The following is a 23,512-nucleotide window of genomic DNA, read 5'->3' on the forward strand; positions in this document are numbered from 1 at the left end:
GGCAGTAAATAATGAAAACTAACTACAAAGTAACTTTTCTAATTACTCACTATACTACGCGACATAAAAAAGATAACACCCCGTAAAACTGGTTTTATTTAAATAATTTTTGGTGCGCGTGTTTCTTACGCTAGAACAAGTACTTCATTAAAAAAAAATTGAACAAATTTAATTATTAAAAAACAAACAAAATTTAATAATTTCTCGGTCCTCCGTGGTGTCTTATACACTCCTGAACACGTCAAGGCACGGATCAAATAAGGTGATTGATGTGTTTTTGGGGGATCTCATTCCAGGCTAACTGGACAACATGACATAACGTTGCTAGGGTTTGGGGGGATGGGGTAAATTATGCAATCTTCTACCTACAACATCCCATACATGTTCATTCAGTAAGAGGTTTGGAGATCGAGGTGGTCAAGGTAGTAAATTCATTATGTTTTATTGAAAGAAGTGCATAGTCACTCTAGTCACGTGTGGCCGGAAAACTGGGTTAAAAAGAGATAAGGTGCGAGATGAGGTTTCAGGACTCCTTGGATGCATCGTTGGGCTTCCATACTGCCTCTAATGAAAAATAAAGGTGACCTGCTACCATATGCAATAGCGGCCCAAACTATTACCCCAACAGTCTGATGGACATGCCTTTGTATTGTAAACTGAGGATCACGTCTTTCATCCCGTCTTCTTCTTACTTTTTCCCAACCATCATGCACACCCAAACAGAATCGTGATTCGTCACTAAACACGATATTATCCCGTTCCAGATTTTAATGTATTCACTCTCTGCATCACTGCAGTCGATTTTGAAGATGATTTAAGGTAAGGGGTAAGACAAGATAGGGACGGTAGGAAATCCGTCCAAAAATTTTTATTCAATGATAAATGGTTTGAATCTCAATGGGCCTCTATATTCACCAAACCACTGGTCCGCCAGCATCCTCAACGACACTAACCTATCTCTGAGTGCTATAATTCGAAGGTGGCGATCTTGGCGTTTTGTAGTTCTTTGGGATCGTCCAATACTTCTCCTTCCATTTGTTTACGTTCTTGGAACCGTACCTGACAACACCTCCCTATAGTGTTGACACCGCTGTTCAATCTAGTGGCGATTTCCCTAAATGACCGACCGGCCTCTCGTAGAAACTCCATTCGACCTTTCTCAAACTTGCTGAATTGATGAAAATATCACTGCATTCTGCTTCTAAGCATATTTGATTAATTTAAAGGCACTTTCTAAGCACGCAATACACCAATAAATAATACTTTGCAGTCATATTGTTGATATTTTATTGTAATTTTTATGGTAAAACAAAAACCTAAAATTCTTGATAACTCGTAAATACATTGATAAATATGGCTGAAAATCGTTTTTCGTGTTTCCATATACACACATGCATACCAAAAATTATTTAAATAAGACCGTTTTTACGGGGTGTTCTCTTTTCTATGTCACGCAGTGCATTTGTAGCCCTCTTAAAGCATTTTACAGCTGGAATTGCGCTCCAAGCGCCTAAATACTAATTATCTTTTTTTACTCTAAGCTCATGCAAACTAGAAAAACTTATTTGATTTGTTAACTAGGTTTTTTTAACATTGAAACGGTACAAGTTTAACCTGAAATTATCCGCTGATTGATGATCAATGTGTGAAGTGTACGGGATAATTTCGGGTCGATAATTACGAGGTACTTTAATTAAGAAAGTGAAGGGGAGGTAATCCAATCATAAACATAGGAAGGGCGAGCTTGGTGTTTATTTTGTTAAGGAAGCGAACGGCCAGCGGTGGTGTACTAATTAAAGCAAACGTAAGCTTCGTTAAGTCGATCGCCTCGGGTGCGAGCCAAATCCATGGGTATACAAGCTTATAAATCGATCCATCGAAAAGAACAACGAAATCCTCGAGTTTTTATTATACCTGGAACTTTTGTTAAGTATTCCGGAAAACTCCGCCGGAGATTCCACTATTTTATGGCCCGGATAATTGAAGACAAACGGCGAATGCAAATTGTGCACCGCTTTATTGCACCCCCTCCCCCTCCACCTTTTAATGGGATTTTTTGCTAGATTCTATGACTAACTCTTCGGGATTTTCGAAACTCGGTTCGATACGGTGGAAATTTCCATTTTCAGATTCTCCCAAATTCCGTTTAAATAGAGATTTTTCCTGACGAATTCGACTTATTTATATATCGTTCTCGACACAATAATTAGTTCGAGATTGCCATGTAATTTCGCGAGAAAAGATTCGTTCCTCTACTAAAGTGTTTCTGCTCGAATAAATTGTGGCTTACATGCGGATTTAAACCACGAAACAATTTGCAGTAAAATTTCGTCCTTTTCTGTTAATGCGAAGTCACGGGAGATTTCGTGTTTGTCGGTCATGACCATCTGTGCTATAAAAGTACAATGCAAAAGTAAAAGAAAAATTTCGAAATAACATCTCAAAAATAACCCTGATATGGGGCACCTGAAAACTGCTCATCATAAAGCAAGTAAATTTCTTTTTCAACGTTATAAATCGTGATGTAATTTTGCAAAGCAAAAGCCTTTTAATTTTCCCAACATACAAGAAAGAAATAGGGAAATATATTAGAAGTAGCTCTCGCGTTTTCCACTCTCTCTGTGCTGCTGCAGGCGTCCATAAATCAGCAAACATGAATGGGAATCTGTGCGACAATATCATCTCTCATATACCACGCGAAACCAATATCTCCAACAGTTATAAATTTCGGCTTTTCTTACCGCACACGCCTGGTAAAATATTAAAGTCTGCCTTTCTTCAACTTTCGTGTCCATTGCGAGTGTGTCAAAGAAGGAAAATTATTACACATTACTGCCGTTGAAGTTGAAGAGACGTTGTCAGCTATTCCATTTGAAGTGCCTCTTTCCAATTATTTTTAAACGTTCATTTTCCCCCCTAAGCAAATTCATCAATGATTGATAGAAATACACTATAATCAAGATCAATTTAGCCATTGGAAATGTCTTTATGGAAATCGCTTTTAGTTGCGTATCAATTATTTACGTTCCAATAGGAATCGATGGGTTTTACTGAACCAATTCCTAGACGTCCAAGGCACAATGGGGCGAATTCAACATGGGTCGGTCCATTAATAATATTTCTCCGACCAGACGGACAACACAATGGGCCTATCTTGTATGCTAGCGTAACACGGTATTTAGAATCGCAATAATTCATAACGCTGGATTGTAATTAACGCCTTACAATCCGCAATTATAATTAATTGTATTCAAATCGATGCGAAGACTAAATTATACGCTAAGAAGCGAGAAGTTGGTTAATGTTATTATTTGAAGTGGAATTTATGAACTATGTAATCACCGTAAAGTGTGACATTTTTTTTCATATATTTATACAGTGGCGGAGAAGATTCTGCGCACAAGCAATAAAAATTGACTCGACTCTCACAAGCTGTGGAAATTTGAAACAAAAAATAAAATTGACTTAAACACATATTGCTCTCGATTGAGCGAATAATCAATAATAAGAATATTGAGTAATAATTGAAGTTTATTAACGGCATTTAAACAAAAGTTAATTTAGCAACATAAAAAAAGGTTTGCGTACACTAACAATTTGAACTAAATTAACAATTTTAGTAACGTGTTAGACCTCCTTTTGATTCGATGATTTCCTTTAACCCATTTGGCATTAAGTGGGCTAATTTAGCTGTTTCCTCCTGAGAAATTTTTTACCATTCTTCTTGCAATTTCCCTTTAAGCACAGCGTTCGAAGTTATTTGATGTTTTCGAATCCTTCGGTCCAATAGCTCCCACAAATGCTTTACGGGATTAAGGCCTGACGATTGAGGTGGGGTATGCAATTGCTTAGGTGTGCTACACATCAGTCATTCTTTAGCAATACCCGCGGTATGTTTGGGGTCATTATCTTGTTGATAAATATCGTGACCACCTAAGTTCAACTTTTCGACCGAAGGTCTTAATTTTCTCTTTAAAATGTCCGAAAACACAAAACGATCCATCTTAGAGTCAATAAATTCTACTCCACTTGTTGACGGGGACCCCCACATCATAATATGTCCACCACCGTGCTTTACAGTGGATATTAAATGCCATGGATTCATCTCGGTATTGGATTTTCTCCACACAATTCGTTTTCCATCCGAACCCCAAATGTTAAACTTACTTTCGTCAGTCCAGATAACTCGATCCCAAAATTCCAAAGGTTTACTAACATGAATTTTCGCAAACAGCACCTCTTCGTCTGATTCATTTTAGAAACAAAGAGCTTCCTTCGAGCAACATACCCTCTATATTCATTGTTTTTTAACAAATTCTGAACAGTTTTGCAACAAACGGTTTTGTGAAATTATTATTTAATCGTTGAAACCAGCTTAGTAGTACTAACTTTGAGATTTTCTTTAACGGTTCTCAACAGATACTGCTTTTCTCTCTAATTTAACAATTTGCGATGGCCAGATTTTGCTTTTACTGATAGATTTCCTCTTTCTTTGTAATTTTGAATTACTCCTTGTACCGATAAATGTCTTTTTCCAACAGCTTTACCCACTTGCCTTAATGTTTTTCCTTCCGTTCATAGTTTTATCATAATTTCTCTCAATTCAATTGCAATTTGCTTATTCTTAGGATTCATGTTGTGAACTTTTGTTAAGTCCAAGCAACAAGTACTGAATGCAAACAATCAACTTGTTTCAACTTGTCTCTGCAGTTTACTTGATTGAAAATTATCAATTTTTTTTATGTACGCATACTTTCATGTTAATGATGCATTATTAGTTTTATTTAAATAAATTGTTGTTATATTTAACATATGTAGTAAATTTTTATTAAGACTAATTTATTCAATTACAATAATCAATTTGTTTCGATATTTTCATTTATCGGCAAATATTCTCATGAAATTTTAGATTTTAAACGAACTTTATTGCTTTACGCATACATTCTCGTCTTATTATTGATGCGTTACCACTTTTATTTAAATAAATTCTTTAAATAAATTGTTGTTATATTTAATATGAATAGTAAATTTCTATTAATATTAATCTATTTAATTGCAATAATCAATCTGTTTCGTTAATTTCATTTGTTGGCAAATATTGTTATAAAATTTTAGACTTTACACAAACTTTATTGCTTATACGCAGACTTTTTTCCGCCACGGTACATATATACAAGGTGTCTCATAAACATACCGACAACCCTAAGGGGTAGTAGAGCTCATGACTACAAATATTTAGATCGAATACAATTAGGTCCGAAATCGCGTCGTTTCCAAGATACGGGGTGTGCAATTTCTTATTGTCTAAAATACTTCAAAAACTATTTGATGTAAGGACATGAAATTAGGGACTTGGCATAGCGGGATAAATGTACATGTTCTGGAGTAGAAAGAATATTTTCACCTACACACGTGGCGTCCGTGCGGTCATCCAACGTTCGTACATGTCTAAAAGGCACAGAATTTAACGGAACAATACTTGAGAAGAAGGATATTATTTTGTAACGAGGTATGTTTCACACGTGTTTCTCTTCATGTCCTTCACCTCTACTAAAAGAAAATTAAATTAATTTTTCCTCAATAATTTTAAAAAAACGGGCTTAGAAACCTATACCGGTTTTTTGGTAGGCATAGAAATGCGAAATTATGTTTTATCTTCAAAACGGCTACTTGAGCAACGAAACATCAATAGACCTTTTCATTAAAAATTGATCGGATATTAAAAAGGTCAGTGGCGTACCATTTTTTAAAATTAAAAATATCCCATTGAATCGCTGCACGGATGTCACTGACGTAGGTGGAAATATTTTGCCTACTTCAGAATACGCACATTTATCCCGCCATAGCGTGCCCCTGATTTGATGTTCTCATCCCAAACCATTTGTGAAAAAAAAATTACCGTCCCGTCAAGCAAAGTCTCAACCCCTGATTTGCGAGTCTCTACCTTTTACCGCTTATGGACAACCTCAAGGCCTCAATCGCGAATATCGGCCCTGTTGGAATCATTCCAACTCAAAGAGGTTGCTTTGCTACATGCTTCCCACCCATGCCTGTTATACGTCTCAGCCAACAAAAAAAGGCAGCGTCCGAAGAACTGAGCTCGATCCTCCAGTAGTCAGCGACAAAATCGCCTCTATTCCTCTCCAATACACATGATTTTACTTTTCCAAGCATTTTCCAAGCAAGTGTTTTTCATTCAAATCACGACGTTATTGATAAAGACGAATCTAAATGTGCGCTGCAAATCACAATTTTTTTAATTTCTATCAACTGGAAACGTGCCAAAATTACAAAAATCATGATCGATGATAGTTCCTCAGAGAAGTATTTCCAAGGATTCGAGCCCATAAAAAGGACCGAAACGTGAATTACCCTGTTATAGGAATAGTTATGCACCCTATAATAAGAGGAGGATGGTTGGCATAACAATCGGGCCTCCCCTAATGTTTATATGTTTATTAATTATGCAAAGTACTCTTATAGTTAATCCCCTGAAAGTATTATGTTGGCTATTAAGGGGAAAATTCATTCGAAAGGCGTTGTCTTTATTCTAAGAGCGTGACGTGTATTTTTATGGGGTCGAACTAGAAAGAAGAGAATGAAATATTAACGTCTTTAAAAGGCGTTTTACAATACAGCAAGTATGCGAAGCTCATCGGCGAAGAAGGCAAAACCGAGGCCATTCAAGTTTGAAGATAAGACCGAAGGTAATTTATTTGCCGTTGTCGTCAATTGTATCTTAAATAGTCGTATGCGCGTTTGTCCTCCACGGTTGATGTACCGGCCGCATTGTCGAGCTTTGTTTCGACGGTGCTTTAAATATCGTCACATCGGTGCGTGCATTTATCTCGAAGAATGGACAGCCGAGATGCTACCGGCTTAGGAACTTACATAATTAAGAGTCGGCGGCCCTTTTATGCCACACTCGGTATTCGCCGCTTAAGAGCGACGGCATTTCATTCTCGCGCAATAATCGCCCGTCCACAGTAAGATCGTCCAGGTGATCAATTTCCGGGACGACTGCTTGACCGTAGTGTCCGGTGATGAATGGCCTCCGCTAGTTCGGTCGGCGAGGACAAATAAATTCGGTGTCAAAGATTCAATTTCCGAGCCATCGCCGCTACTAAACCAACTCAGCGAAATTTACTTAACTATATGGACGCCCAATCTCGATGGGATTCACATAAACTTACGGAGGACTCGGTGAGAAAAGGGTCATATCGATGATTAGATCTCCAGCGATGACCTGGAACGATAAGAACTACTGCTGATGGAACTGTCGTCGGGTCAGGTCATCAGGAAACTACCTTTTTTCCTGCCAACAACTTCAGTAAACAGTCAAATTTTAATCCACTTATTGATAGTACTATTTTCCTTGTACCTATATTTAGAAAGGGCCCTAAAAGGTTTTAATAAAATATATCTTTAACATACCCGGCACCTGGTCTGATTTATTCACATTTATGCTCATATATGGACAATGTTAAAGACATGTTTGTAATTAAATATTAAATACTGTATTCAGCAGAGCTGAGTTAAAATATTCAGGTGTGTTAAACCTATTAAGATAAAGAGATGCACGACTTAAGGATAGCTAATGCGATATCTTAAAACTTCCTCTTAAGCCGGTTTCTCAAATTCGGGAAATTAGAGAATGAATCGTATCAAGGAGCTGTATGAATGTACGTGATATCTCCTTTCAATTCCAAGTTATGAAAGCAGAGATTTCATTACTAAAATCTCTCGACAGAAACTTAGAAGAAAATCCACAGAAATCTCCGAAGGTTTTAAACAAATTAAATTACTAAAATAACTTTCGAAATTTCAATTCGAAAATCGTTTAATAAAAAAATCAAATTTGCTACCACTGAACAAATCTCATCAAATCATACCTAGCGCCACTTCCACCGCATCATACGGCCGGCCGTCTTTTTTCGTTATATGAACATAGGCAGAGACAGAAGCTGTAGCATTGATCCTGCCACGTTAAGTAATAAAAAATGCTGTAGATACAGCAAAACTTACGTTACATCTCTTGTCGTCATTTAAGTGCATGTCCCAGAAAAACACGGGTGTATGTATGCTATATGCCAGTAGTGGCTTTAAGGCATAGCGGTGGCAAATGAGAATTTATTGAGACAAAATAAATTTTTTTTAAAGTTTTTGAAGTCTAATATTGAATAGTTTTCTTGTCGATTTTCGCTTTTCGTGCCAAATTCCTAGTTTTAAGGAGTACAAGGCTCTTTGAAAATGACACCAAAATGACGCGTGCTCATACCTTAACCATTTCAGAGCGGCTTTTACAGACCATTTTGACTGTATTCCACGTACGTGAAATGTTCCATAGTTTGTTTGCTTATAATTGAACTTTAGTAGTACAATGAAGACGTAATGCCTTCCTTAAGGAAAATCCTACTGTTACAAAACACAAAATTACATCATTCTATTAATTCTCCAACTGTTCCGTTCGATATCGCTGACGTTTCGGTATTGCTTGACAGAGTAATAACAATAAAGGGGATTCTAGTTTCCAGTTTATACGATATATCACTGTGTAAGCTTTGAAGATTTTATCGAGCCCCACGAAACTTTACAATTAGGCAAATAAATCAAATGGCACATATCTTTCCCCAAACCGATATCGGTTGCCATTCCCCAGGGGGAGCAATTTTGATTGTCTTACTACTGTGCCGTGGAAACTTTCCAAGTGGATTTTCGAGCTTCTATTTAAATTACGTTTTGTAATTACTTGTGTGTGTATGTAATTTCTTACGTAGCAAAGCTCACATAAGAAGTCAAAGGAATTTGAGCCCTTTTAAGAAGTGGGGGCTTGCTCCCTGTCTCGACAATTCTGCTTAATCTCTTCTTTGATGTAGGAATTGAGGGGTGTATTTCGTATATACCCCCCGCGTGTAGGTACTTATATTTAGTATGTTTTTAAAGACGTAAACTTGGAGACTTCGCACTCAAGTAGTGTTTGCACAAAGCGGTTTTATTTGCATATCTAACAAACAAAACTTTCAGCTCAAAACTAGCAGTTTCCCATTTGCATTTAGAGTGGAGTTTAAAAACTCGAGGCTTTTTGTTCTGGTTCAATCTGTCCCGAATTCAGATATTTTGCGGACGAACGTGTGAAGGAGTTTTCCCCTCGATTACCGACCGATCTGGGAGGGAGAGGCCTTTTGCGAGGGCAAATTTAATTTTGCCCTCGCATTAGACCGCCTAACGAAGCTTACATGTGTTTCCCCGGAAATGACCGGGAATTTTCGGCTGTTAGGCCTTCATTCGCTGCATAATGCGTCCGAATATGGAACTTTGGTGTAACTTCCAATGTTTACTAAGTTCCGGCTGAGATTCCATTAAAGCGTGCTTCCATAGGCACGCCTCTGGCGATATTGATCTGTTTAATACACCTTGGTAGATGATATTTTAATAATATTCCGGGCAATATCTCAAAGAGCTCACATCTGGCTTAGGGGAAGTGCGATCTCCTGTGGCGCTCCCAATTGATTAAAGGCGACAAAGGACGGGGGTTGCGTTTAACACCTAAACAGACATGGGGGTCAGATATCTATTTTTCTCTCCAACAATAGCGAAACTGCTACCACAGCAGTAGTTTTCCTCAAGCAAATATCGTGTCGCGATAACTGTTTTTCCCTGGATATCGATTGATTTTTCTCGAAAGGGGAGAGGGAAAATGTTCAAAAGTGAGATTACTCGGGAGAGCGAGAGTGAGAGAGGAGAAGGGCAGAGCACAAAAAATTGGAAGGAATGTCAAAAAATTCGTTAGACGGAAAGTCTAAAGTACATTTCAGTTCGAAAATAAAGTAGAAGAAGAAAAGACATCACTATCCGGGGGCAAATGAACAATGCGATGAAGGGAAATCGAGTGAAAGAATGCAAACTGGCTGCAATTTGAAATGTAAATTAATAGGGAGAGGAAAGGGAAAGAAAAGGGTTTGTTTCGAGACGGATAGAGCACAATAAGGAAAACAGTAAAGGGCAATAAGTAACTGAAAAAAGAAGATAAAACGAACACAACAAATAATTTAATGTTGTTTTCATAAAGCTTCTCTTCATCATCATTTCATGCGTTCCACAAATCCCTTGTCCACTTTTGCCTGACCATTCATTATTCAAGCTTTTTTCTCCAAGGGGGAAACCCTTCGCGTCTCCCTGGCAACATGCACCTAGCGACTTGAAACAGTTATTAGGCATGTTAGGGCCGTGTAGAGGTACTTAAGCGAAGCCCTTCGGTCGAAAATAGCGCGGCAGGAATTTACTAGTCCATTTTCGCTAAAACTAGGGCCGCAATAAATTTGCTTCGGGGTTGGCAATGACTCACGCCTCGGCTGATTGAGTTTCACACCCTCATAATTAATAGTTGAACCTGTCTTCGGACGAACGTAGACGGCGGCATTCGTGACCATTTTTCCGTGATTGGATCCTGAAATATTCACTTGGACGTAGTTATTCGATTTGGAAATAGAAACTGCCCCCATGGGCGTGATGTTATCTAAAAAGTGTTCTCCCGATGGACACACAGATGCGCTTTTTCGATTTGTCAGCGTTTCAGCAACTCGGGATGAGTGTCGATATTATCGTTATTCCTTTGGCTCTAAAGGGAGCTCGGACTTTTTCGGTTCACACACATGTTCCCGCTATCGAAACTATTAACAGTTTTTGATATCTTCATCGCGAAGAGAGGTGTGAATAAATTCCACATAAATCTTATTTACGCCCGCAAATGGCTCTATGGCATGAACACCAAGTTTACACATAAACATGTTTTTGAGTTAATTTTTCATATAACGCACGAACTTTCAAAAATGAATCAAACTTTAAATACAACCCCCTTAATGGGGAAGTTACGTGACCGCCTGCAGTTGCAAATTTTCGGAAACATTGAGATCTACAAAGCAAATTTTTATTACTCCTTGGGGGTGAATTGCCTCGGCGACGATTAAAACCCCATTAGGCTCATTCCTCTATTCATACGAAACAACTCTAAGCAAACGGACAGGATCGTGGGCGCTCGTGTTGATTTCTTGAGCATTGTTTTCCGAATGACTGTTATTAAAAATGTTCAAATTTAAATAAAGCAGCACCGATATGGTGACAGCTCAATGGAGTTGTAAGTCTTTCATGTAAAGAGAGCGTTGACGCCTTTCATGTAAAAACTGACATCGAATTAACGAGGACACGTGTTCGGGTGCGATTAAGAGAACTGAGTCATGACAAATTTCTTATTTAAGTAGTGGAATTTAGAGGATTTGTTGAGACATGAGAATCTTAAAATGGTGAGAATATGCCTCAAAATGCATTTCCAAGGTCCCACGAGCTCGATCCGACTCAGCAGACATCCCGGTTAAGTCCACCTAATCGGCCAGTTGCGTTAGCTGGGACATTCCATTGTTGCATAATTTTAATCAGGAAACTGTTATGTGTGTACTTTGGTAAATCACGATTCAACCCCCACCCCGTTTTGTAGTACTTAAATAATTCATCTATACAAGTCCCTCTTTTACTCTTAATGACTTTTAAATGATTCCCATTATGGAGAGGGGGTAGAAAAAAAAAACAAAAAACGTAATTATCCTTAAGAGATATTGAAAAAGTTCGTTCATTTATCGCATCCACTCGAATGATCGATAACAAAGTCTCGTCAAGCGTTAGACAATAATTTCCATTTTAATAATGCAGAACCTGCAAATTCGGCCCCATGAACGTCTCGAAAATGAAATAAAGAGCCGTTTTTTTCCTTCTTTCATAAAATATTTGTGTTCTGCTTATAAAGAGGGTTTGAACAATTAGCCGCTCTCTTTCAGGATAAATTACGCCTATTTATACTTCGGTGGTAACTCTATTTAAAGCATGTCAGGCCCGAGGAGGAAGACGAAACCAGAACAAAACACTTAAAATCCATTAAGTTTTTTGTGCGTGCGTAATCTGAATTCGATGTGGTTTACGACTGCTCTTCGAGAACATTTCAAGGATGGGAGGTTAAGTTACAACCAGGAACGTAAATAGGCGCGATAAACGTGCACTTTGATATCGGAACTTAAAGAGGTTCTTTGTCTGGACAATCTGGTTAGACGATAGTTCTACCGATTCCCAATGTCTGGAAAGATTTTTTTGAATATTATGCCACAGCAGGGCTAAACTGATAGCGTCTTTGTGTGCATTTGTGGCTTAAGCCTTGAAACAATACAACACCCGAGGGAGTTGCGTGTGTGGCAAATTAAACTTCGTGAGACGAATTCCTGATGAGAGTTTGGAGGCCTAAATCTCAACCGCCTTCTTATTGTTTGCCCGAGTAATTTTCCGCAACTATGACCCGAAACCGATACCGAAACGACACACATAAATCGCAGGTAATTCGGTACAGGTGACGTGCGTTTAACTAAACTAAGAGAAATAGTTTAATTAAAGGAATAAAGTGGCACCGAACTTGGAAACCGCATTGTAGAGGCAACTTTGAGCGATAAATTTGCGGTGTTTTTATCCTGGAAATCTGCTCCAAGTTGGAAGTTTTTCTGAAAAAAAAAAATTAGACGAACGGGGAGGTTGCAAAGTGCCGACGAGATCTGATGGAAGTTCGGGATTTATGGGCAATTTTAATTGGATTTGCTTCGCGCTCTGATTAAAGGGCGTTTCTTCCTAACTATCACAAACCAAAATATGAATATATTTTTAGCTTTCATATTAAAATCGCAGTACCTATTTAAAAAGAAATTAAGGTAATCGTAGAGCCGATCGAAACCAGATAAAGCACGCGCGCTCTGTTTCATTGAGGGCGCAGTGGTTGAACGTCTCGGGGCAGGGTGGCCCAAATGAGACTCGATACTTTCCACGTGGCTCTCCTCTCAATGGTGCATCACGTCTCTCCCATAAATCACGGCCCAGGATTAAATTAGTCTAATCCACGCAGTTAAGGGTGGACACCTGGCCGACAACGTGTCGCGTATTGCGCGCTTCATACGCCACCCCGCATTTTAACCGAAGTCAAGAAAAAACCTAAATAGACCACCCCTTTGTGTGTATCAAAAACACACACTCAATCACCCCTGAGAGTGAGAGATTGTCGCTCAAAAGTCGCAGCGGGGCGCTAAAGATAACAATTCATTCTTTATTTACATAGACTACTGGGTGGTGGAAAAGTGCGAAGGGGGCTTTATTTACGGAAAGATCGTAAATTAAAAACGATGATACCGAGATGGAATTGTTTGCTTTTTATTCGGTCATTGTATAGAAAAAATGCGACAGCTGGCTTTGGCCCTTGAGAGATAGATAGGATCACGATGCGGGAGGCTTATTTGGGGTTGAAAATCGCCAAACAGTTAAATTAGTGCAGTTGAGAGGGCTTAGGGTTGGATAAATATATTCAATAAGAGAGAGATGTGTGCGGTTCCGCTAACTAATTTCTAACCTCATGTTAGAATAAATTTATCTCTAGTTTGATACCTCTATAGTCTTAAATCAATTATCTCGAAACCGAATAAACGATGCGCTTTCGAGACTGACAATGGAAAAGCCTGATTTGAATGCTGCCTATAGGGCCGGTATAATAGATGTAATTGTTGTTATTATTACACTACAAGGTCCCCTAAACTAGCAGGCACAGATACATATCCAATACAGACAGTTTGAATGACTAATACACCGGGTAATACCCTGTGCTCGAATGTGTATGGCCATAATGTCAAAATCCATTAAAATGCATGAGCTATTTCCGTGTTCTACCTATTCGGGGTATTACCCTGGTTATCAAATACGAATATACCTATAGCCTCCTGTGGGGAGGCTTGAGGAGGACGCTGGTCAAGTGTTGTTGCCCTTGTTGGGGAGACTTAGGAGAATTCATTGAATAGTTTCAAGTGAAGTTTAGATCCAATTTGCAGCGAAGCGATGTACGTGGATTAGTACGAATACAACATGCATGAGGCATAAACAGAAGCTTAGTACTAGCACTCCTCACGGTGCTTTAGCGAGAAAAAATAAGTGCCGCAATGGGTTATCATCGGTCAATTGAGAGGTCCATTTTCACGTGTTTCCCTCGACAAGTTACAAAAATTTAATTCAGCTTTCATCTTAAATCCAAATTCCATGGTGGTTTCTGCATCCAAAGTCCACTTTGTTCGAAGTACAATTGCACATCAAGGAGCAACTGGGGGCAAACATCTTAATAGCTCAGTTCGTCGCTGAGATACAGCGATAAGCTTTTATCTTAGGGTTTGGGATTTTGACAAGACTAAAATAAGGACAAGACAAAGCGTTTCCCCCATCCCAATTAAGGAGGAAAGCCATACTTTGCAATAAAAACAATGCATTTTGAATACACGAGATATCCATTTAAGGCTTGAGAGCGATTTACTTTTTATATTTTATTTGCTGTCATAAGAGGCAAGACGTGCTACTTTGAATTGGGTGAAGTTTCTGAATAAAACTTGCAAATTAAGTGCCTCCTTCTCTGATATTTTAATTACGACCAGGAAGGTAAAAATGTGTATAATTTATGCAGTTCTTGTTCCCTATTTTGCATTAAGCGAACGCCTGGATGATTTATTGCCTTCCACAGCATCAGCATTTTTAATTTCCTCTTCTAACTTTGCAATTGAGGAACGGAAATAGTGTGCTGTCCTAAATTGCCCTAAACATCACCCCCTCTACCATCCCTAATCGCTGCAAAAGATTTGTCTGCCACGCTAATAATATTTAATTGGACTTCGAGTTGATGCCAACGACAACAACAACAACAGCGACAGCAACAAATTCGAGGGATTTTGAATCCTCCCTTAATTAAAGGAAATTCGAGCGTTTGCAGAGCTGATTCGCTTAAAACCCGATTCATTCTTTCTTCAATGGAACTCGAGGCAATTCGCGAGACGAAGGACAAAGTTGGGGATTTTAAAACTGCCTCTCGGGCATCTCTGATTTCTAAACCAGTGGGGTAACATGGGGATGTCAGTTTTAGGGCTTATACATCGTATGATATAAATGGAGGTAATTTATTGAGATAGTGGAATGAGTCGCTATCCACATAATCATTCTCTTCATACAATCTTGAAAACTTACTTTTATTCTTTCTCTCTCTCTCTCTCTCTCTGTCTTTACTTCTTTTTGAATTTCCCAGTCGTGTCGTGCTGATTTTGAGAACTGGGATCCTTAACGACTTAACTTCGTCGTATCGACGAACAAATTTTCTGGTCCATCGTCGGGTTCTGATGGCTTAAAAGTTGATATTCAGACTTTGTCAAAAAGGTCCATATTTTTTCATCATTCGAACATTCGCTGCCTTATTCAGCTCTCGTTGTGCGTGCCTGACTGAAATTCTGGCTTGCGCTTTCGATTTGCAAAGTGGAGCATTCCACGGAAATGGCGTTAAAACTATTTGAATTCAATCAAGACAGTACGAGAGTAATATTGCAAAATTGCAAATTGTTATGCAAATTGCAAATGCGATATTAATAAATAACCAGATTCGAGAATCTGGCCTTCGCTGCCTGGACGCTGTATTTTTCATCAAATTCTCGCGATTCAACTTCTGGCTATTTTCCAAGAATTGGCTGGACATATCCTTTCCCATTGAACAGAGACTGTATTGAAAGTTTTTAGTGTCCCTATAAACGGTGGCATTTCAATTAACTTATATCATCACGTTTCGCCACTTAACGTTTGAAATTGAATTCCGGAACGCCGCCCCGGCAATGGCGGCTATCAAAATAAAAATTTAATTTAGTCGAACCTATTAATGGCCGTTACGTGAACTAAATTTAAGACGGAGCAAACCGGAAGAATTTTTAAATGGAATATATTTGGAAGAGGCAAATCATCGGTCGGGAGTGGGAAACTGGGACGATGCATAATTAATTAGAGTTATTGCAGCGGAAAATGCCTTTGGGAGTGCAGACGCCCAGAAATGTTTTCAATTAGACGCTAAAAGGCAAAGACTTTATTCCTCGACTTGAAGTTTCTATGCATTTAATTAGTCCCTCTGAGTAGCGCCGGACTTGGCCCGAAACGGGCCCAACCGGGGAAACTGTGAGTTATCGGCGCAACTTCGGCGAGCCGTAGAAAGTGAAAAACAACCGAAATTAAAAGATATATTAAGACAAATGCCTTTGGAACACATTAAGGCCCCTTAGGGCTCTCACTTCGAACACGCCAAATTAAAAGGAAATAACGTTTTGTAACGCGACTCGAATTGCAAACCACTAAAGATCGATTGTCTTTCGTACCTTTTTCCAGGTAATGGAATAACAGATCAGCAGAGTTGCGTCTCTGCAGGTTTTTCAAGACCCGTCCCTGTTTGGTGTTTCCAGGAAAATTATTGGGGCCAAAACAGACGTGGACTGCTTATTTAGATATTCCGAGTTTTCTTGAAAAGGCGTTGATTAAGCCATTCAAGAGCGAACTAATGACGACACCGCAACGATCTAAATCGAAATGGATTCACGTTAGGCGTGGCCTGCCTCCAAATCAGTGAAGGAGCAAAGGTAATCTGCGGCGGAAACTTTACAATAATTGCCAGGTTCAAAAGGGCGCAATTGCGATTTTTCCCTGCAGTATAAAGGCCCAATTTTATTAAGACATCTTAAGGAAAAATGCTAATGAAAAACTGCATTTTCCCAAGTTTATGCAGCTGAAGGCGTACCATTATGGTAATGCTCCGGAAAAATAAGTCCGCTTTGATGTGAATTGCTTACGGCAATAGAGCGGCCTCTTTTGAAGCCGGGTAATCCAGAAATGTGCCCAAGTTTTATTTCAAAATATCACGCTTTTAATCAACAAACACAATTAAGTAAATAATGCAAATTAAAATATGAAGAAAGATGATACAAAAGACAAAGAACCCAAACAGTTGCCCCAATGCATTGTAAGATTAATTACGTGTTGAATAGGTAGGTGCGTTTATACCACTTTAGCTAACTCGTAAATTCTTTGAATTTGAGTGCCTTGCTGGAAGAAAAGGATGCGCACACATAGATGTGCCTAATGCCCAAATATGTCTCTTGTTGCACACACGTAGATGCCCGTACAGAAATTGCAAAGGCTGAATGTTTTCATATTTCCCACAAGATGAGAGATAATGCTTTGTAACTGGCAGCCAGCCCTTAAGTTCCTTCGATGTACACAGAGATTATTAGTTTTTTGATGAAATAGTGAATAGAAAATGTTTGAATTTAATTAATAACAGGTCGCTCGTAATGAAATACGTTACTAATTTTGATATTATCTACAGTTCTATCATGCACACATCGGAAAAGTTTAAGGGTATTTTGATGAATAGATTGAAGTTTTTCTAAAATTGACTGGAAATTAGAGTTATAAATTTATAGTGTTAGAAAGTGTTTAATATATGCTGCGTGATATAAAAAAAGAGAACACCCCGTAAAACTGGTTTTATATCAATAATTTTTGGTATATTTGTTTGTATATGGAAACACAAAAAGCGATTAAATTTTCAGCCATGTTTATCAATGTATTTACGAGTTATCAGGCATTTTAGGTTTCCGTTTTACTACAAAAATCTAAAAGAAAGATTAACAATATGATTACAAAATATCATTTATTGGTGTATAGCGTGCTTAGAAAGTGTTTTAAGATTAATCTAATGTGCCTAAACGAAGAATGCAGCTAAATTTTCATCAATTTAGCGACGTTGAAAAAGGTCGAATAGTGGGTCCACGAGAGGCCGGTCGGTCACTTAGGGAAATCGCCACTAAATTGAACCGCAGTGTCAACAATATAGTGAGATGTTGTCAGGCATGGTTCCGAGAAGGCAAACAGACAGAAGGAGAGGTATTGGACGATCCCGAAGAATTACAGAACGCCAAGATCGCTGCCTTCGAATTATGGCTCTAAGAAATAGGTTAGTCTCGTTGAGGATGCTGGCGGACCAGTGGTTTGGTGAATATAGAGGCCCATTGAGATTCAAACCATTTATCGTTGGATAAGAAGTTTTGGACGGATTTCCTACCGTCCCTATCTTGTCTTACCCCTCACCTTAAATCATCTTCAAAATCGATTGCAGTGATGCAGAGAATGAATACATTAAAATTTGGAACGAGATAATATCGTGTTTAGTGACGAGTCACGATTCTGTTTGGGTGTGCATGATGGTCGGGAAAAAGTAAGAAGAAGACGAAGTGAAAGACGAGATCCTCAGTTTTCAATACAGAGACATGTACATCAGACTGTTGGGATAATAGTTTGGGCTGCTATTGCATATGGTAGCAGGTCACCTTTATTTTTCATTAGAGGCAGTATGGAAGCCCGACGATACATCCAAGGAGTCCTGAAACCTCATCTTGCACCTTATCTCTTTTTAATCCAGTTTTCCAGCCACACGTGACTAGAGTGCCTGCACTTCTTTCAATAAAATGCAATCAATTTGCTACCTTGGCCACCTCGCACTCCAGATCTCTCACCGATTGAACATGTATGGGATATTCTAGATAGAAAGTTGCATAATCCCCTACAAATCCTGGCGGCGCTATATCATACTGTCCAGTTAGTCTATAATGAGGTCTCCTAAAAGGACATATATCACCTCATTATATCCATGCTTAGACGCGTACCGGAATGTATAAAACCCCGCGGAGAATCGACATATTATTGAATTCTTTTTTTGGTTTTTAACAATTAAATTTGTTTAATTTTTTAATTAAGTATTTATTTAAGCGTAAGAAAAACGCATACCACAAGTTATTTAAATAAAATCATATTTACGGGATGTTCTCTATTCTGTCGCGCAGTATACATCAAAATTAAAGTTTTGTTGACAGATCTCTAAATTATATTTTATATATTTTAAAGATATGTTTATTAAAATATTTTAAATGTAACTAAAACGCCCTTCATTTAACTTAACAAAACACTCTCAGCAACCGAAAACTATCAAGTTTAATGCAAAGCACGGCCTCCACGGTCATTAATTACATCCTTAGTTCTGTGGTCCATACTCAAAATTATATTGTTGCTTTCCCATTCTTCTGACAGTAGCTCCTGAAATCGAAAGGCACCGTGAATGTTGACCATATGTTGCAAAACTCTTCTTTGAAATATGTCCCACACGTGCTCAATTGGGTTCAGATCTGGCGATTGTGCCGGCCATGGCAGCGGGACAATTCCCTCGTTGGTCAGCCGGTCTGTCACAATACCGGTGACATGTAAACGAGTATTATCATGCATGAGCCGAAAGTTTTGGCCAGCAGCGTCAGTAAATGGACGGACTATAGGGCTGAGAATGGTATTGACGTACTATCGAGCTGTTAGGAATCGGTTTGGAAAAACGAAGCTGGTTCTGCCCTCAATAATCTTTCCGGCCCATACCACTATTTTACCACCTCTATGCGAATAGACTTCCTGGACATGTAGTAAACGTTCAACATTTCCAGACCGTCTCCACAATCCTATTCGATGAGAATCTGAGCGAAATCCAAATTTAGATTTGCCAGTGAATAAAACTGAAGCCCAATCAATTTCATTCCTATTTCAATATTCTTGGTAGCACTTTAATCTTGCGGAACGACTGCTTCTGGAAAGAGGCGGACATCTCAGTCGTTTTCAACCATGAAGATTGGCTTCATCTAGACTATTTCCAAAAATATCTCGACCTATAATCACGCTGTTGTAAGTCTGCGACCAGTTCAGGTGCAGTGATTGGAGGTTGCTTTCTAGCTGTTAAAACTAAAAATCGATCTTGGACTGCAGTTGTAATGCGTCCACGTCCTGGGTGTTGTACGTCCCGGGGTTTCAGTTTCACAATGGACTGATTTGCCCCAAGGGGGATACACGCTTGCGCTCGGTTACTTCAATTCGTCTCAAGTCAGCTTCAAGAGGGTTTACCGCTCTGTTCATCTTGTCCAGAGTTAAATGTAGCCATTCCATGGTAAAACACAGTATCGCCGGTATTCAAGAGAAGGTGACCAAGCCCACCAATAGTAGTTTTAAATTATTCGTATTTTAATAATTTGCTTATTAGTATAAAGTCAATTAATGTAGGTCAGATTATATTATAACGATTTTTATGAATAATATATTTTCTAGAGTTTAAAAATTACAAAACATTATACTTAAAATGAAAACTATTAGCTAGTTTCAAATTCTTAATCTTCATCACTGTATTCATCTTGTGAGGGTTCTGGACAGTTGTTAATCAAGGAATTGTCACTTGGTAAGCTAAAGTAGTAATCGTGGTATTCGATTGGAATTGCCTCAGAGCGACAAAGCTTAACTAAGTCGTTTTTCTTCTTAGTTGATATAGACAATGGTTCCGTATAAATCACTTTCTTTTGGAATATTGCTGGGCCTACCTCTTTTTTTAACTTTCACATCGAACATTTTGTACTCTTCGTCATAGTTGTATCGGAACATTATACGATTCTGTCTCTCTTTTTCCTATCTTAATTGTTTGATTTGCTGCCATCTTATTTTGTCTCCCCCTTCATCTGGAGTTGTATTTTGTAGTATACATGTACTAAGTTCTTTCAGGTCAATAAAGTAAATCAAGTCCGATACCGACAAAAATACTCGCAGAAGGAAATAACTAAGCGGACTTGGTCACTTTCTCCTGTACATATTTTGACAAAAAAAGATTTGATCCATGTGGAATTTGAAATTACAGGCATTTTCATGGAATTTTTAGAGTTGTTAATTTTTTCCTGATAAATAATATTGAATTTATGGCAAATGGACATTACAAACTGAAAAAGGTAACATTTTGGACTTGGTCGCCCACTCTTCTATGCCGACTGTATTTGAAAGCAGCTGCTAAACACCAGCTCGTGTCGAAAGAATGAAATTGAACCAGCCTGACAATGTAGCAGAGCACACAATTCCAACTTTTTCATATCCGCAAGAAAATTGTTTATTTACATTTAGATTTTTTCATTTAGTTGAAATATGTATGCGAGGAGCGAGGACTTCCACCAATAGAGTACAGTATAAGTTACAATTGAAATTACTGGTTGGCGGTTTCGCGATTTTTTTCGATATCCTTGGACTTTTCCGACTTGCATAATTTTTTCGATTGTATTAATTTTCTTAAAGCAAATCCACCAAAATCTGACGATAAAATGTGATTTTTTTTTGCCGAAATGACGAACGATTACGTTCGCATTTAAGCCATCCCAAGGCCGTCAAGTAATAAAATTTTGAGAAGAACCTCTTTGCTCTCGACGTCGCTCCGTATATAAAGGAGTGTGTATTATACTCGGCGAAGTTATGCGCCTCGGTAAAAGTATCCCCTTGAGAGTTGGAGTTGGCAAAATAATAGTTTTAAAAGTGGTAAGAAAACTCCCGGCTAAACCGCCGATTCATGCTAATTAAAGTAGGTAGCGAAATTCGTGTCTAGAAGTAAAGCTGTTGCTTTTAGCGCTTCGCGGAGAGCCCTCGAAGCACATTCGACGAGCGGTTTAATTATGCAGCGATAATTTTAATTCGAGCTTCCCTATTATTTTAGCAAGCACTCCGATAAAACGCGTTCGGAGAGCTAATTAAGTCGGAAAGGTTTTTGCGCCACTTGTTCAGCAAAGTTAACTGTAAATAAACTCTGTGATAAGCCGATAAATTTCGGGCGAATGTGCCGTTTTGGCCGGTTTTCAATTCGATCCTGTCAAAATCTCCGGGGAATATTTATGGTTAATCGCTTTGCATACTACAAAAACGGCCTGACAGGGACTGTTTTCGTCCGCCTTGTGCATGGATATTTCGGTGCTGAGTTAAACATAGCTTTATTAGGGGTGACACACACTTTGTTGTAAATCCATGCAGGAACTAAGCCGGCAGTATGTTTCCGGCATTTTTTGTCTCGAATAAGGCGAATCCAGCCAGAGCGTGCTTGCCTTTAGGCGCATTGCAAAGCACGTGATCAATTAGACCGAACTTCATTGCTTCCAATGGGGTCATAAAGTTGTCCCTTTCCAGGCTAATCTCCACTCTCTCCAGAGGCATGTTTGTGTGTTTGACATAAAGCTTGTTGATCTGCTCCTTTAGCTTCAATATCTCTTCAGCTTGGATTTTTATCTCTGTGGCCCGCCCGGTCACCCCTCCCGACGGCTGATGAATCATAATCCTGGCATTGGGCAGAGAGTTTCTCATCCCTAAATTCGAAGAGTTTTTAGCTATATCGGAGATGAAAAATATTTTAAAATTTAATAATGCCTTTAGTACCGGCGCCTAGAAGCAGCGAGGCCATGCTGTAACACTGCCCCACACACCACGTCGAAATGGGGGGCATGATGTATTGCATAGTGTCGTAAATCCCCAGCCCCGACGTTATTACTCCTCCAGGTGAATTTATGTACATATGAATAGGCTTCGTGGTCGATTCTGATTGCAAGTAGAGCAGCTGAGCGATCGTTACAGAACTAGTTGCGTCGTTTATGGGCCCCATAAGGCATATGATGCGTTCCTTCAGCAGTCTTGAGTAGATATCGAAGACCCTTTCACCACGTCCTGTCTGTTCGATCACTATTGGCACGTGCTGGAATGGAATGGTCGCCATTCGACGCGTGAACGAGTTCAGCATTTTAAACATTTTACTTTGAATTGTCTTTTTTGATGACAACAATTGTCAAAACTGACGAAATTGGGGTTCTTTGCAAACCACCATTGATAAATTTCTGTGTATCGCAAGCTCTCAGACCATTTTGCAGCTGTCGACGCATCGGAAAGTTTTTGAGTGAAATAACAATCGGGGTTTGCTCATTTATGCCTGAATAAAAAACTTCCCTATAATCCAGCTCTAATCAAATTCATCCATTAAATGGCAACAATGCGCCGTTCTTTTGTTCGAATGAGAATACAGCCTGAAATCGGCTGTTTGAGGATACCACACGATGCCAGACTTCGTAAATTGCCCCTTAATTACAGAAAAATGCTGTGCTACGTTAAAACTGATTCTATTGATTTGCGTACCGATGCTTGGGCAACCATCGAAATCGAAGGTTGTCTATTTATAAAGTAAATATGTTCTATAATAAATGTGAAACACATTAGCCGTTGCTGTCCTATAACTTTTCGGGACAGTCGTTAATGCTTTCTAATAAAAATAAAGTTTTTTGAATTGAATTACAGACATTACTTATAAGAGCAGTTAATGTTTAGGCAACGAGATGTACTGCTAATCATGTTTTAACTCAGAAACTTGTTGGTTATTATCATTCATCTTTGGTGGGAATTGTTGATATGATCTTAACTGGTGAAACCCAGGCAATGATAATAAAAACAAGCTTTAACATTAAGGTTCCTTTGAAAATTCTCTACATCTCGTGTTGTCAAGTACAAAAGCTTTAGATTTTAGAATCTGGTAAATAGACATTTCTCCCGTATTGTGAGCTGAAAGCGCTGAGCTTAATTTCCTCAGTCTCGCTTTAGAAAATCTCAACTCATTATTGCTGAATAGAAGACACCTACTTCCTACACTTGATGATTATTATTACCGCTTCGAATTTCCTCCCGTAAAGCTTGAGTCGGATATATTTAACATAAACTCATATTATTAAGT

General features: G+C 38.7%; 2 protein-coding genes across 6 annotated transcripts in view; one reads left to right on the forward strand and one right to left on the reverse strand.

Moving 5' to 3' along the window:
* RabGGTa (Rab geranylgeranyltransferase subunit alpha) overlaps positions 1 to 23,512 on the forward strand; it is a 97,357-nt gene that overhangs the window by 55,156 nt on the left and 18,689 nt on the right. The window lies entirely within an intron of this gene.
* Positions 21,750 to 22,679, reverse strand: LOC136341825 (ATP-dependent Clp protease proteolytic subunit-like). Of its 3 annotated transcripts, none has more exons than XM_066287168.1 (2): positions 22,177 to 22,679; positions 21,750 to 22,106 (listed from the first exon to the last, which is right to left on the reverse strand). In XM_066287168.1, the coding sequence occupies exons 1-2, from the start codon at positions 22,541 to 22,543 to the stop codon at positions 21,781 to 21,783; spliced, it is 693 nt and encodes a 230-aa protein (XP_066143265.1). In that variant the 5' UTR covers positions 22,544 to 22,679; the 3' UTR covers positions 21,750 to 21,780. The 3 variants fall into 3 exon arrangements, with proteins under 3 accessions (XP_066143265.1, XP_066143263.1, XP_066143264.1); XM_066287166.1 differs by having other exon boundaries at positions 21,750 to 22,127; XM_066287167.1 differs by having other exon boundaries at positions 22,168 to 22,679.

This window comes from Euwallacea fornicatus, chromosome 11 (genome assembly GCF_040115645.1).
Source record: "Euwallacea fornicatus isolate EFF26 chromosome 11, ASM4011564v1, whole genome shotgun sequence".
Classification (NCBI taxonomy): domain Eukaryota; kingdom Metazoa; phylum Arthropoda; class Insecta; order Coleoptera; family Curculionidae; genus Euwallacea; species Euwallacea fornicatus.

What these genes read in the sequence shown, in the direction of transcription:
- LOC136341825 (XM_066287166.1), bottom strand. Translation starts at nt 22,543, where the DNA reads ATGTTTAAAATGCTGAACTCGTTCACGCGTCGAATGGCGACCATTCCA. An exon ending in CTCGCTGCTTCTAGGCGCCG is followed by an intron (nt 22,128 to 22,176) that starts GTACTAAAGGCA and finishes TCTCCGATATAG; the next exon opens with CTAAAAACTCTTCGAATTTA.